At 35.1% G+C, this 12,455-nt stretch overlaps 1 protein-coding gene and 2 pseudogenes across 2 annotated transcripts; all 3 read left to right on the plus strand.

Annotated features, from left to right (window-relative positions):
• LOC100778765 (7-deoxyloganetin glucosyltransferase-like) lies at positions 1 to 1,071 on the plus strand (annotated as a pseudogene).
• Positions 1,072 to 2,541: 1,470 nt separating this feature from the next.
• Positions 2,542 to 7,513, plus strand: LOC100526917 (uncharacterized). 2 transcript variants are annotated; one of them, NM_001249027.3, is made up of 5 exons: positions 2,542 to 3,442; positions 3,525 to 3,663; positions 4,225 to 5,382; positions 6,432 to 6,837; positions 7,151 to 7,513. In NM_001249027.3, exons 1-4 carry the CDS (start codon positions 2,697 to 2,699, stop codon positions 6,831 to 6,833), a joined length of 2,445 nt encoding a protein of 814 aa, NP_001235956.2. In that variant the 5' UTR covers positions 2,542 to 2,696; the 3' UTR covers positions 6,834 to 6,837; positions 7,151 to 7,513. The 2 variants fall into 2 exon arrangements, with proteins under 2 accessions (NP_001235956.2, XP_006584521.1); XM_006584458.4 differs by having other exon boundaries at positions 2,550 to 3,442; positions 7,143 to 7,507.
• A 1,361-nt stretch (positions 7,514 to 8,874) lies between these two features.
• On the plus strand, positions 8,875 to 11,832 carry LOC102669987 (metacaspase-1-like; annotated as a pseudogene).
• The last annotated feature ends 623 nt before the right edge of the window (positions 11,833 to 12,455 follow it).

Here is a 12,455-nt window from a genome sequence, read left to right on the forward strand (position 1 = left end):
ATGAGTTACATGGCCAACAGAAAGTCGCACGCTGTGTTGACTCCATAACCACTTCAAGGACATATTAATCCATTGTTCAAACTAGCAAAGCTGCTTCACCTGAGAGGCTTTCTCATAACCTTTGTCCACACTGAGTACAACCACAAACGCTTCCTCAAATCAAGGAGTTTCAATGCCCTTCATGGCTCACCAGATTTTCGCTTTGAAACCATCCCAGATGGCCTTCCACCACCCTTGGATGCTGATGCTGATGGTGATGTTAGTCAAGACGTACCCTCTCTTTGTGACTCTATCAGAAAAAACTTCCTCCAACCTTTTCGTGACCTTCTTGCTAGACTTAACCACTCTGCCACTGATGGTCTCATTCCCTCAGTTACTTGCTTAGTTTCTGACGGTAGCATGGCCTCCTTTACTGTACGAGCTGCTCAAGAACTTGCAGTCCCTAATGTTATCTGTTGGCCTGCCAGTGCCTGTTCATTCTTGTCTCTCATCAACATTCCCGCTCTCGTTGAAAAAGGTCTCATACCACTCAAAGGTACAGTATACTATATCAACTATCGACTTAATTGGAGATATACAAGGCTGACCAAGTGATTAATGATTTGAGAAAGAGAGACATATCACCAGTTCAAATCTTTCAATTGATATTTATAATAAAATTAACAAATTATTAATATTGTTCTTTCTTCATGATGTTTAGTACTAATATATATATATATATATATATATATATATATATATATATATATATATATATATATATATATATATATATTTCAGTTGGAGTGCATTAACAAAGAATACCAAAAATATTATACCAAAACAGTGGTGTTCATTTTTAATGCATTCCCGCTGAAAATAGAGTGAGTGTGCATTAGCAATCCCCATTTATATATGGATTTATGGAGCTTCAAGCTTTTGTGTTTATGATATATATGCAGATGAGAGTTATCTGACAAATGGGTATTTGGACTCAAAAGTGGAGTGGATTCCTGGAATGCAGAACTTCCGGCTGAAGGACATACCTGACTCAAAAGTGGAAGGAAGATCAAAAGTGTCTTGAGTGGCTTGAATCCCAGGAACTCGGATCTGTTGTTTATGTGAATTTTGGCAGCTTTACTGTTATGTCTGCAGAGTAAATGATGGAGTTTGCTTGGGGTTTGGCCAACAGCAAGAAACCCTTTTTGTGGATCATTAGGCCTGATCTAGTCATTGGAGGTTCAATGATTTTGTCATCTGAGTTTGTGAATGAAACAAGAGATAGAAGCTTAATAGCAAGTTGGGTTTGGCCAAACTATTATATAAGGAAATTTGACACTACACTTTAATCCAAAATCTTAAGGCTGAAATTTATGATTCTTCTCCTCACTTATATGGTGTTTAACTTTTTCACTTTTATCTAATATAGAATTTTACCTCAAACTTGTAATCCAACAAAGAGGAGATGTGGAGAAGCTGGAGAATGAGTTGATGGTGGGACAGAAGATGAGACAAACAAAAGACCATGGAGTTGAAGAAGAAGGCGGAAGAGGAAACCAGGCCCGGTGGTGGTTCATACATGAACTTGGACAAATTAATTAAGGAGGTGTTGCTCAAACAAAATTAAATTGTGTTTTTCTTTCTGTTGATATTCTTTTCTTGAATATCTAGCATTGCTAAGGACAAAGGATATGAAATGTATTGTATAGGTTCCAAGTTACTACTTACAAGTGTGGTAGTATATGTGATCGATCTCCTCGTCGTCGTGGCATCTGAGACTTGAGTTTGAAAGGACAAATATTGGATGAATTGAATTACATCTCCGCGACTTATATACTTAATTAAGGGTCCTTCTCGCATAACTTGTTTAAGAACGAGGAAGTTGATTTCATTGCTTATAAGAACGATAATATCCTCTAATATTTCTCTCTCTTTCTTATTAGTAATTTTTTAATATATTTTTCTACAGCTAGACGTGAAGGAATTCGAGTTTGTTGTTCACATATATTTTATTTCAAAAACAAAAAGACTAAAATGATAAATTTAAAAAATTATGAAAATGAAAATTTAGTCTCATATAAAAAAAAACATTTACATTATAAGTGCATGCAATTTTTATAATTTATATTGTATTTATTAAACTTAATAAATGCATAATATTTAATACTATTTTACCAATTTATTTATATTTAACATAAATACTAGTACATACTACATTAATAACATTAAATACTATCTTAATATTTATGTTAATTTTATTTTATATAAATAGATAGATTGATACATTAATTTTTTTATTTACAAATCTTAAAAAATTTATAATAACTTATTTATTATGTTTAATCAATTGAATCAATGGATACTTATGTTGTACATTTTATTTTTACTTTATTATAATTATAATAAAAATAAAAAAATTTACAAATCTAATTGTGAAATAAGAAGTACAACAAGTATATATAACGAATGAGGTAGAAAGTAGGTAATTACTACTCAGTAAACTCAATACTAATAAAATGCATTTATAAGTTCCTTTTACTATATATATATATATTGTTAAGGTCATTAAACAAGTGTAGTGTAATAAAACCCGTGGAGTGTGAAAAATAGAAGACGCAGAGAGAGAAGACCATTGACAAAAATAGAAAAATTTTGCAGACAGCAGTGAAACCGAAAGGAAGAAAAGAGAGAGGTAGGTTGTTCTTGATTGTGCAAAAATGGATGCAGAAGCAGCACCGTTGAAGTTGGAGTCCCTTGTGTGCATAGACTCCACCACTCTCTCTCATTCCGAGCTCCTCGCTCTTTCTCTCTCATCTCTCTCCACATTCGACCTCCGCTCCACCCATGACCTCGTCACTCCCAAGATCGACCCTTCCCTCTTCAACGAGAGCACCGGCTCCCACCGCCAAACCTACTCCCGCCCCCAGCAGTCCTCCCCCACCGGCCGCCGCCGCCGCCTCGCCGGCCTCCTCCCCAACAACCTCCCTCCCCTCCCCGAAAACCGCCTCATCATCGACTACCTCAAACAACTCATCAGAGACGACCCCAAGTTCGACCAAGTCCAACTCACTCCCCCTTCCCCTTCTCCTTCTCCTTCTCTCCCCCAACTCAAGAGGAAGCGTGGCAGAAAGCCCAAAGTCAAACTCCACTTGGACCCCTGCTACCGCGGTATCGACATAATTGTCAATCCAAACGGCGTCGCTGTGGATCTCCACCAACTCGCCAACTCCCAAGACCCCTTCGCTGAGGAACTCAAGAGACGCACTGAGGGTTTGCACAACGAAGAGGAGCTGCTAGGGTTTCTGAGAGACTTGCCCGGACAGTGGGGGAGCCGGAGGAAGAAGCGGAGGATCGTCGACGCCGCGGATTTCGGCGGCGACGTCTTGCCTCTTAGCTGGAAGATTCTTCTCGGTTTGAAGAGAAAGGATGGCCGTGCATGGATCTATTGCCGCAGATACATTAGGTTTCTTCTTCCTCTATCACTCTGTGCTTTTTCTTTTCTTGCTGTTTTTGTTCCTTAATTAGGGCTATTGTGTATTCCGCAGCCCCAGTGGACAGCATTTTGTGTCTTGCAAAGAGGTTTCTTCCTATCTGCAGTCTCTTTTGGATAATAATGGTGATGCACAGTTGCAAATTATGAGGACTGAAAATGTAGTGCAGGAACACAATGTGCCTGCTGAAAATGTAAGTACACGTTTTGTCTATTTGTAAAGGATTTGCAAACTATGAAGCACTGACAGTGACATGGACACCAGACACTTCGACACTGCTAATGTATATAGGACATGAGGACATCGTATATACACATAAAGAGAGAGATTCTAATTTAATGAAATATGAGTAACATATAACAAAATATCTAAATTGATGGTATATTCATCTTTTTAAACTAACCTTTTATGTTTTTTCATGTGTACTAGTTGTGTAAAGGTGACAACTTAAGTGTTGAAGCCAACTAAAAGTAATTTTTGAATTAGACACCTAATAAGAAATGTCAGACAAGTGTAGACAAGTGTCAAACAAGTGTGTTGGTGTCGAAAAAATGTCCGACATGGTGACACTTCGAACAAGAGAGGTGTTTGTGCTTCATAGTTTGCAAATCTTAACCGTTGATTTTCTAATTAATGATTGTTATTATTGCATTTTATCCTCTCTGAAGTGTGTATCCTCACTTTAGAGGAGGCAAATCTGTTTGTTAAATGTTATTGTGGAGATTTATGGGCTATGTGTGTGCTTGTGCTGCAGTCTGCAGGTGTTGCCCAGGAGCATCAAGATGAGAGGCAGATTGTTGCTGTGAACTCGGATGTGTCTGCTGCTAATGAACGAGAGAAGGAGGTTGCCTTGTTGGGGATTGAAAATCTCGCGGATGTGCAGATTCACGACCTGTTTGAATGTCGCAAGTGCAACATGAGTTTTGATGCGAAGGATTTGTACTTGCAGCACCTGTTGTCATTTCACCAGAGGACGACGAGGCGGTATCGACTTGGTTCATCAGTTGGAGATGGAGTTATAATTAAGGATGGGAAGTTTGAGTGCCAGTTCTGCCATAAGGTGTTTCTTGAAAGGCGTCGCTACAATGGTCATGTGGGGATCCATGTTAGGAATTATGTGAGGAAAGTTGAAGATTTGCCGGGTCAGGCAAATGTCCAGGGGACAGATGACAAGTCTCCTGTCAGGGGGCAGGATGTGCCTTTAAGGATATCAAAGATGGATGCCCTCATTGAAATTGCTCAAAACTCTATTATGGAGGATTCTGTCACTGAACCCCATAGTTCAGCTAAACTGAATAGGATTCCTGCTTCAGATATTGCTGTTGGTTACATAGATCAAGACAGAAACTCTGAGTCTCCTATCAGTGAACAGAAAATGGAAGATAGCATGACTGGAAATAATGTGGATCATGATTTGGATGAAGAATTAGTAGAGGAAATTGATGATGATAACCATGTGATTAATGTAAAGATGGTTACTTTTCTGGATAACGTGGGTTTGTTATCTGTAAATAAGCAGGATGTTAATGTACCTGAGACTTCTAAGGTAAAAGATGATGTGCCATTGACTATTGAGGAACTGGATCAGTCTGGGATGGATTTGGATGAGGATTCTCACAACTGTTTACTTCCTTTATCTGAACATCACATAATACCAGAATCTGAAAAGAGTGAAAATTCAGGATGTGCTAATACTAAGGGTCTATTTATACTTGATGAAGACATCAGTAACAAGACTGAGTTGGAATTTGGTTTAAATGGCTTGAAGGATGTGCCTGTTACTGTGAGCACTAATGTCCAAGAGATGGTAAGGCCAGCTTCTCAAGAAAATGTGGCACACTCTAGGGTTTTTAACTCCTCCATATCCACAGAACAATCTTTGGATTGTTTACCTGCATTCAGCTCTGATAAGGTATAAGGCATAACCTATGGATGCCTTTATTTTCAGGGTTCCATATATGTTGAAAAACTGAGGGAATAGCCTACACATATTATATCAAGGTCCTCTTAGAAAGTGATTAATTTGAGGTCTTCTGTATGTGCATGCACATGCATGGGATGTGGACTACTGTGCTTATTTTCATCTGTGTCTCTGAATGTATTCTGGTTTTATTTTGTATTCAACCATTGCTGTAATTTTTCATTATTTACAAAGCTCTTGGCACACATTCCTGATTTCAACAACACATGTGGTTTTGTAAACCAGTTTTGTTGTCTGAGCAGTTATTGTTCCATAGTGATCCTTTAGTGTGGTATTCACTCAATTGTTATTGCTTCTGTGCTACACTGAGTATATATTTTTTTTCATCCATAACTATCTCACTTGAACCTGCTATATTGCTACTCAATACAACTGCCTTAGTCATTTGCTCTTTCAGCATCTGTGTCCTCTAAATGAATACATGAACTACAGAAGCACACTTCCTTTGTTTATTAATTGTAGGTTGAGTAACAAGTCCATTGTTTCTGAATCTGATGCTGGCTTTCCGTGTGGCTTTTAATATATTATTCTTTCTCATCATATCGTAGCATATCATGTATCTTGGAAAGAGAAAAATAACAAATTTCTTTATTTGGGTAGTTGAAGGAATTGTAGGTCTAACCTGCCTTTTATTCTTGCTGAGATTAAAATGCCTGCATATCTTACATGCCCTGTTAATTAACAACCCTGCCATGTCTTGTGCTTTTCTTAAATTTGATGTGTACGGGAGATTTGAGGAGTTCTAATTGCTAGGTAATAACCATGTGCTTGTGCACTTGAAACAACCTTTGTCTAGTACATTTCTTGTTTTTTGCTCTTTCTTTAGTTGAACTCTTGCTAAAAGCTAATTATTGGAATCTAGCATCATTAAATTCAAATTCTCTTGTGAGAAATTAGCTACTACCCAGCCATGATGCGTCTCAACTGGTTGGTAGTGCTGAACTTTACCTTGAAAAATTGTTGTTGTTGCTCATTGACAGGGAGAAGAACAGTTTTGTAGTGTTGACCATGAACATGATAATGTGAAGGGGTTCCAGGAATTGAGATTTGATGAAATAGATACTGCTGAGTGTGATTTTGCAAGGGTTCAAGTTTCTCCTCTTCCTGATGTACCAACTGAATTGACAAATAACACAGTGGTGGAAGGGACGTGTGCATCCCCAGTTCAGTTTGAATCACAAGTAGTTATGCTAAATATTGGTGGCAGAAATCAGCTTACAACTGTGTGTGTATGGTGTGGAATAGAGTTTAACCATGATGCTGTTAATTCTGAAATACAACCAGATTCTGTTGGATTCATGTGTCCAGCTTGTAAGGCAAAAATCTCTGGTCAAGTCAATGTGTTATTGGACTGTGGATCGCCAAATGCTGGCTGTCTATAGACTGGTAATTGCTGATTCTCCGTAGATAAATGGTTTGATTAGAATGGTTTCTGTTATTTTGTCTCCTAATTATGATCTTCTCTTACCAACTGAGGGGAGAGCAGTATTCTAATATTTCAAACTTCCTAATTTGGTTTTATATTGTTACTCAAGAACCAAGTGATAAGAAAAAAAAAAGCAGTCATACTTCATAGACCAAAAGAGTTTAATGTTTATGCACTGATAGTTTTACATTGTCATCTAATTACAAATTACTGTTCGAATTACCTTAATATAATTATTTACACTTGTTATCCTCTTACTTGTTAGAACTGCAGTGGCAGGCAACCCCATATCATATTTCGTGTGAACTTCAAGCAGAGATTTTAGCTTTGGCAGCTGCATGATATTCCAAAGACAGTAGAAGGAGATGATCTAGAAGAAAAAAGCCAGGATTTGGAGGTTGATGGAATACTCAATTATAGATTGTATATTGGTTTTTATTAATTTCACCTCGTATGTTGTTTTGTCGTACATTGCCCCGTTCATTCGTATAGAAACCAATATTTAGTACTTTATTCTGCTGTAATAGTGTGCATAGGGCTTTCAATTTGAACTCCGTACATAACTAATGAGTGTATTCACAATTACACCAAATAAAATATGAATAACATACAGAAATGAGTTCTATGGAATTGTTATATTGTATTTCTTTGTGGTCAGTTTGTATAACATTTGAACTCTAATGTATTTATATAAATTAAACTCCATAATGAAAATTTACGAAGATTGAGAAAATAGTTAGAAATTAACGAGTCTAAACGTTATGGAAATTGGTAGGAATAAAAGGAAACGTTATGGAAATTGGTAGGAATAAAAGGAAACGTTATGGAAATTGGTAGTTATTAAGATCGATGAAAATAAAGAGAAAAGTGTATAAAAAATTGTCTTTGTAAACCCGTAATCTAGTGTAGAATATGAAAGTAATAATTAATTAATTAATGCAAAAAATTAGAGTATCTAACTAAGTTATGCTTTATTAATTATACTTAACAAATAGTACAAATAATAACCTAGTATTGAATGAATGAAATATCATAAATAAGTCAAATGTTTAATCTTTTGCATGCATGCGTAAAAAAAAAACTTTTGCATGCCAAACAGTATTGGGTGTATGCAAAACGTGAGTTTTTGTTTTTCAGGTACATACAAAATGTGAGTTGATAATTGAAATATTAAAGGACAAGTGATTTCTTCTTCATCGGAGTGATAGAAAAAGGGAATTACTAATTATACTTGCATTGAAGGTTTGTGCAAAACAAAACCTTGAATCAAAGTATAAAAAGAATATGGACAGACAGGAAAGTAGATACAGATTTGGGCAGCTTAAAAAACAGTTAGGAGAATCTGGTTCTTGACTATGTAGCGATACTGTAGAATAATGGGTAAAAGTTTATGTTGGACGCAAAAGAGACGTGCCACTAATAAAAGGTAGAGGGATAATTTTTCTATGATACTTTCATCTAAAACACTAATTTTTCTGTCTTTCTTAAGAACACCATTAGGATTTAATAGTCAAATTCGTTTTTAAAAGTGTGATGCAGTAACACATTGATTTTTGAAAAATGAAAAATATAAATTTAATCCAAAATGTGTAAAATCTAAAAAGTGAAATAAATTAGTCTTGTTCTTAAATTTGTGAAACCATTTTGTCCATGAAAGATGAATAATATTAAATTGTTGCACTTTTTACATATTCATAGACTAAATTTAAATTTTTCATTTCTTATGAATTAATTTGTTAATGTCTCACTTTTTCAAGGACCAATTTGATTATTTTTCAAGGACCAATTTGACTATTTACTCATACTAGTAATGTCTCATTTCCAAAAGATCATTTTCAACTTTTGGATTTGCAAGAGTTGTCTTGGCTTCAACTGAGACCAGAGAAGAAAAGGTCAGCATTTTCCACAGACACAGGGAATGAATTCCTCATTTAATTTGGTTTTTCTTATCAATCGTCAACACATCAATGGAAACGCATGCACATAGGTGAAAACTAGTCTCCTTTATATATCCTTCTTGAGTTGTTGTTGGTTACAGGTTTTGGCCTATAGAGAAAAAAAAGAAAAAACTAATTTTCAAACAGTGAACGGTGAACATAAAACTTGAACATGGAGAAAGAGTGTTCCTTTTCCCGCAAACACTGGTACAACTCGTTGCCTTGTTTCATCAAAGATGAATAGTTCAAAGCGTGCCGGGGAAGCAAGACTCACCTGCAGCGGTTGCCAATTCAAGTTTCTAGTACCTACAATCACAAATCCATACCGTTGCTATAAATGTAACAGTCTCACCAATTCAATTTCAGGTTCTGAGGAGCAATCAAGGAAAGACAGTGGAGTCTTCAAACATGATCATCAACTGAATAATAATCCTAATACCAATGGAGCTTTGCTGCCAAGATTATCATCTCCTTCAGCAAGTTCTTCCTTGTGATTATCCATGATGGGTAACAAGCGTGCAGTTATATGTGGAGTTACATACGGGAAAAGGAAATTCAAGCTCGAAGGAACCATTAATGATGTTAATAACATGAAAAATCTACTTCTTGATAACTTTAAATTCCCAATTGGGTGCATATGTGTCCTCACAGGTATCTCCTTCTGTCCTTTTCTAATTGGTATGTGGATTTTATATGATTCATTTCAATTTCATTTATTTATTTTTATGTTTTCTGTTTGTTTGAATGAATAACAAAATAAAATCCAAAGCTCCATATGAACAACAATTTGATACTTCTTATTATCACTAGAATGCATATGTACCTGACTATCTTCGACTATATCATCGCAGATGATAAATATCTGTATTGAAAGTCTTTAGTATTATGCTATTGCTTAAGATTTTGGTTGAACCAATTTTGCCAAAAATATAGGCAGGTCCTTTTTTTTCCTTGACTAGTAATATCTCATAGTCATATATACTTTCATCAGATCTTGAACGGCTGTTTTACAAAACAGGTGTATTTTGGTTTTAAGTTTCGAAAATTGTATGTCTAATTTTTTTTTTACATGAAAGGTATAAATCCATGTTGTGAAAGTTGAATCTATTACTGTGAAACCAATTTCTAGCAGTTTTGCCGGTTTTAGAAGGCCACATATTTTCTAGCAGCCAAAATTGGTTTCACAAAATCAAAAACAACTTTTACAATGTTGACTTACACCATGCAAGTAAATTTTTTGTTAAACTATGATATTTTGGAAATTTTAAAAGCAAAATACACCTGCTTTGTAAAAAAGTGGATTGCTCTGAACTTTCCCAATGTATGAATGTTAAGCATGCATAGAAATTGCAAACTTTAGTAGTGATAATGAAAGATACAGATTAATTTCATTCCAAAACTTGTAAATTGCAGAAGAACAGAAGGACCCCAATTTAATTCCAACAAGGAAGAACATACTGGAATCATCAAATTGACTTGTGAAGGACTGCAAGTCAGAGGACTCATCAGTGTTCTACTTCTCAGGACATGGTTTGCAACAACCAGAAGATCACAAAAGAGATGAAATTGACGGACTTGATGAAACTATTTGCCCTGTTGATTTTTCGAATGAATGATCACTGACAATGAAATAAACTCTTTCATTGTTCAACCACTCAAGCAAGGTGTCACACTTCATGCTATTATTGATGCTTGTCATAGTGGAACAACACTTGATTTATGTATCTTTGCAAAAAGGAAAAGTAAGTACATATGTAATGCTCTGTTTCATTTGGTTTTATGCTTCTATTCCAAACTCACTCTTGCCACTTTAAAGCCAACTAATTAGTCTCTTTTGCATGCTTGCAGGTGCAGTTGGAGTTGGAAGGATAACAAACTTTTATAAATTATTTCAATTGGTCTCTTTCACAGGTATCTCCTTGAGTCCTTTTTTCTAATTGGTGTGTGAATTTTATAAATTATTACAATTTTATTGATTTTTTGTGTTTCCTGTTTGTTGGAGTGCATAGCAAAATAAAATTGAAAGCTCCTTCTGGACAATAATTTGATACTTCTTATGACTAGAGTGTGTATATATATGTATATGACTATCTCCGACTATATATTATAGTAGATGATCAATATCTGTATTGAAAGTATATACAGTATTGTGCTGTTGCTTGCGATTTTAGTTGAACCTAGTTTTCCAATAAATCAACAGGTCTCAGTCATCTCCTTTCATCAGATGTTGAAGTTTCCCTGTGTATGAGTGTTAAGAATGCATAGAAAGTTCAACTGCCAGGTTTAGTAGTTTTATTATGTGTTTTATGCAGATTAATTTTATTATGTGTTTTATGCCTGTGTAAATTACAGAAGAAGAGAAGGATCCCAATTTAATGCAGATTAATTTTATTATGTGTTTTATGCCTAAAATTACATCATCTATGACTATGATATATTAAAGGATCTAAATATTATCTCTTTGAAGCAGCATCAATAATTTGTATCAACTTTTCTTTTATCCGACACATCCAAAATCCATTGTAAATCATAATTGAGCAGTTCCTGAATGTATTTTAACGATCAAATTGGATTCTTTGCTTCGCTGCATTGCAGGACCCTCATTTATCATCGTCAGAGAAATTTGATATTGCTACAAGAATATTTAAATTGTGAGCATGTACGTTGTAAAAGACAATTCTCTCATTTGTTAATTGGTTGGTAAGGTCAGGACAAAATATTATTGGTTATTCATCATAGCTATCTCATGACAGAAGTAATTCATGATTAAATTGGATTTTTCTGATCATAAAAGCGCAGGACTTTAGGCTTGTGTATAGTAAGCTTTAGATATGTTTCACTCTACCAATTTCTAAGTAAATTGAATTGAAGGTGTAACAGTGAATCCTTTATAGGAAATAAGAGAGTTTTACTTTTTTTTTTGTGAAGAAATAGAGTAATACTTCTAATATATAAATAGATAGATAGAGATTCGAGAGATACACAGTTACACACGAGCAGAAAAATTAAAATTAATGATGCAACTCAGTGATGAAACATATTCTCTCATCGATAGTGATGACCTTTGTGACGGACTGTAGGATTTTGTGTCCAACGATTTTATACTTTGTAACGGAAATAGAGATGGACTGTCTCCGCCTCAAAATCCGTAACTAAATAAATAAATGTGACGGTTTGTGATAAATTTGTCCTTCTCAAAGTTATCCGTCACAAATTCGGTAACTGAATAAATAAAAAAAGTTGTGAAGATTTTCGTGAAGGAGTTCTTTCCCTCTCAAAGTTATCCGTCTCAAAATTCATCACAAAATAAATATTAAACGTTTAGATAGTGATTTTGTGACAGATTCCTATGCTCTCAGTTTCCCTCGCAAATCCATCACAGAAAATCCAAATTACGTTATTTATGGATTTTGTGTTGAATTATTTTTTTTTCTCATATGTATCATCTTTTAGAAGCACAATTTTACACTACATATAGACACATCTTCAAACAAGGATCCAAACCTTGGTTCATATCTTTCCAATTGTGGAGGACTAACTCTTGCCAATTGACCCAATTGGGATGAATGAGTTTGTTTAAAATTTTGTCCCAATTTTAATTAAATCGTCGACAAATTAATATCTTTGAATAATTGTTTTAG

Source organism: Glycine max, chromosome 8, assembly GCF_000004515.6.
Source record: "Glycine max cultivar Williams 82 chromosome 8, Glycine_max_v4.0, whole genome shotgun sequence".
Classification (NCBI taxonomy): Eukaryota; Viridiplantae; Streptophyta; class Magnoliopsida; order Fabales; family Fabaceae; genus Glycine; species Glycine max.

What these genes read in the sequence shown, in the direction of transcription:
- LOC100526917 (NM_001249027.3), top strand. Translation starts at nt 2,697, where the DNA reads ATGGATGCAGAAGCAGCACCGTTGAAGTTGGAGTCCCTTGTGTGCATA. An exon ending in TATTGCCGCAGATACATTAG is followed by an intron (nt 3,443 to 3,524) that starts GTTTCTTCTTCC and finishes TGTATTCCGCAG; the next exon opens with CCCCAGTGGACAGCATTTTG. An exon ending in CTGCATTCAGCTCTGATAAG is followed by an intron (nt 5,383 to 6,431) that starts GTATAAGGCATA and finishes GCTCATTGACAG; the next exon opens with GGAGAAGAACAGTTTTGTAG.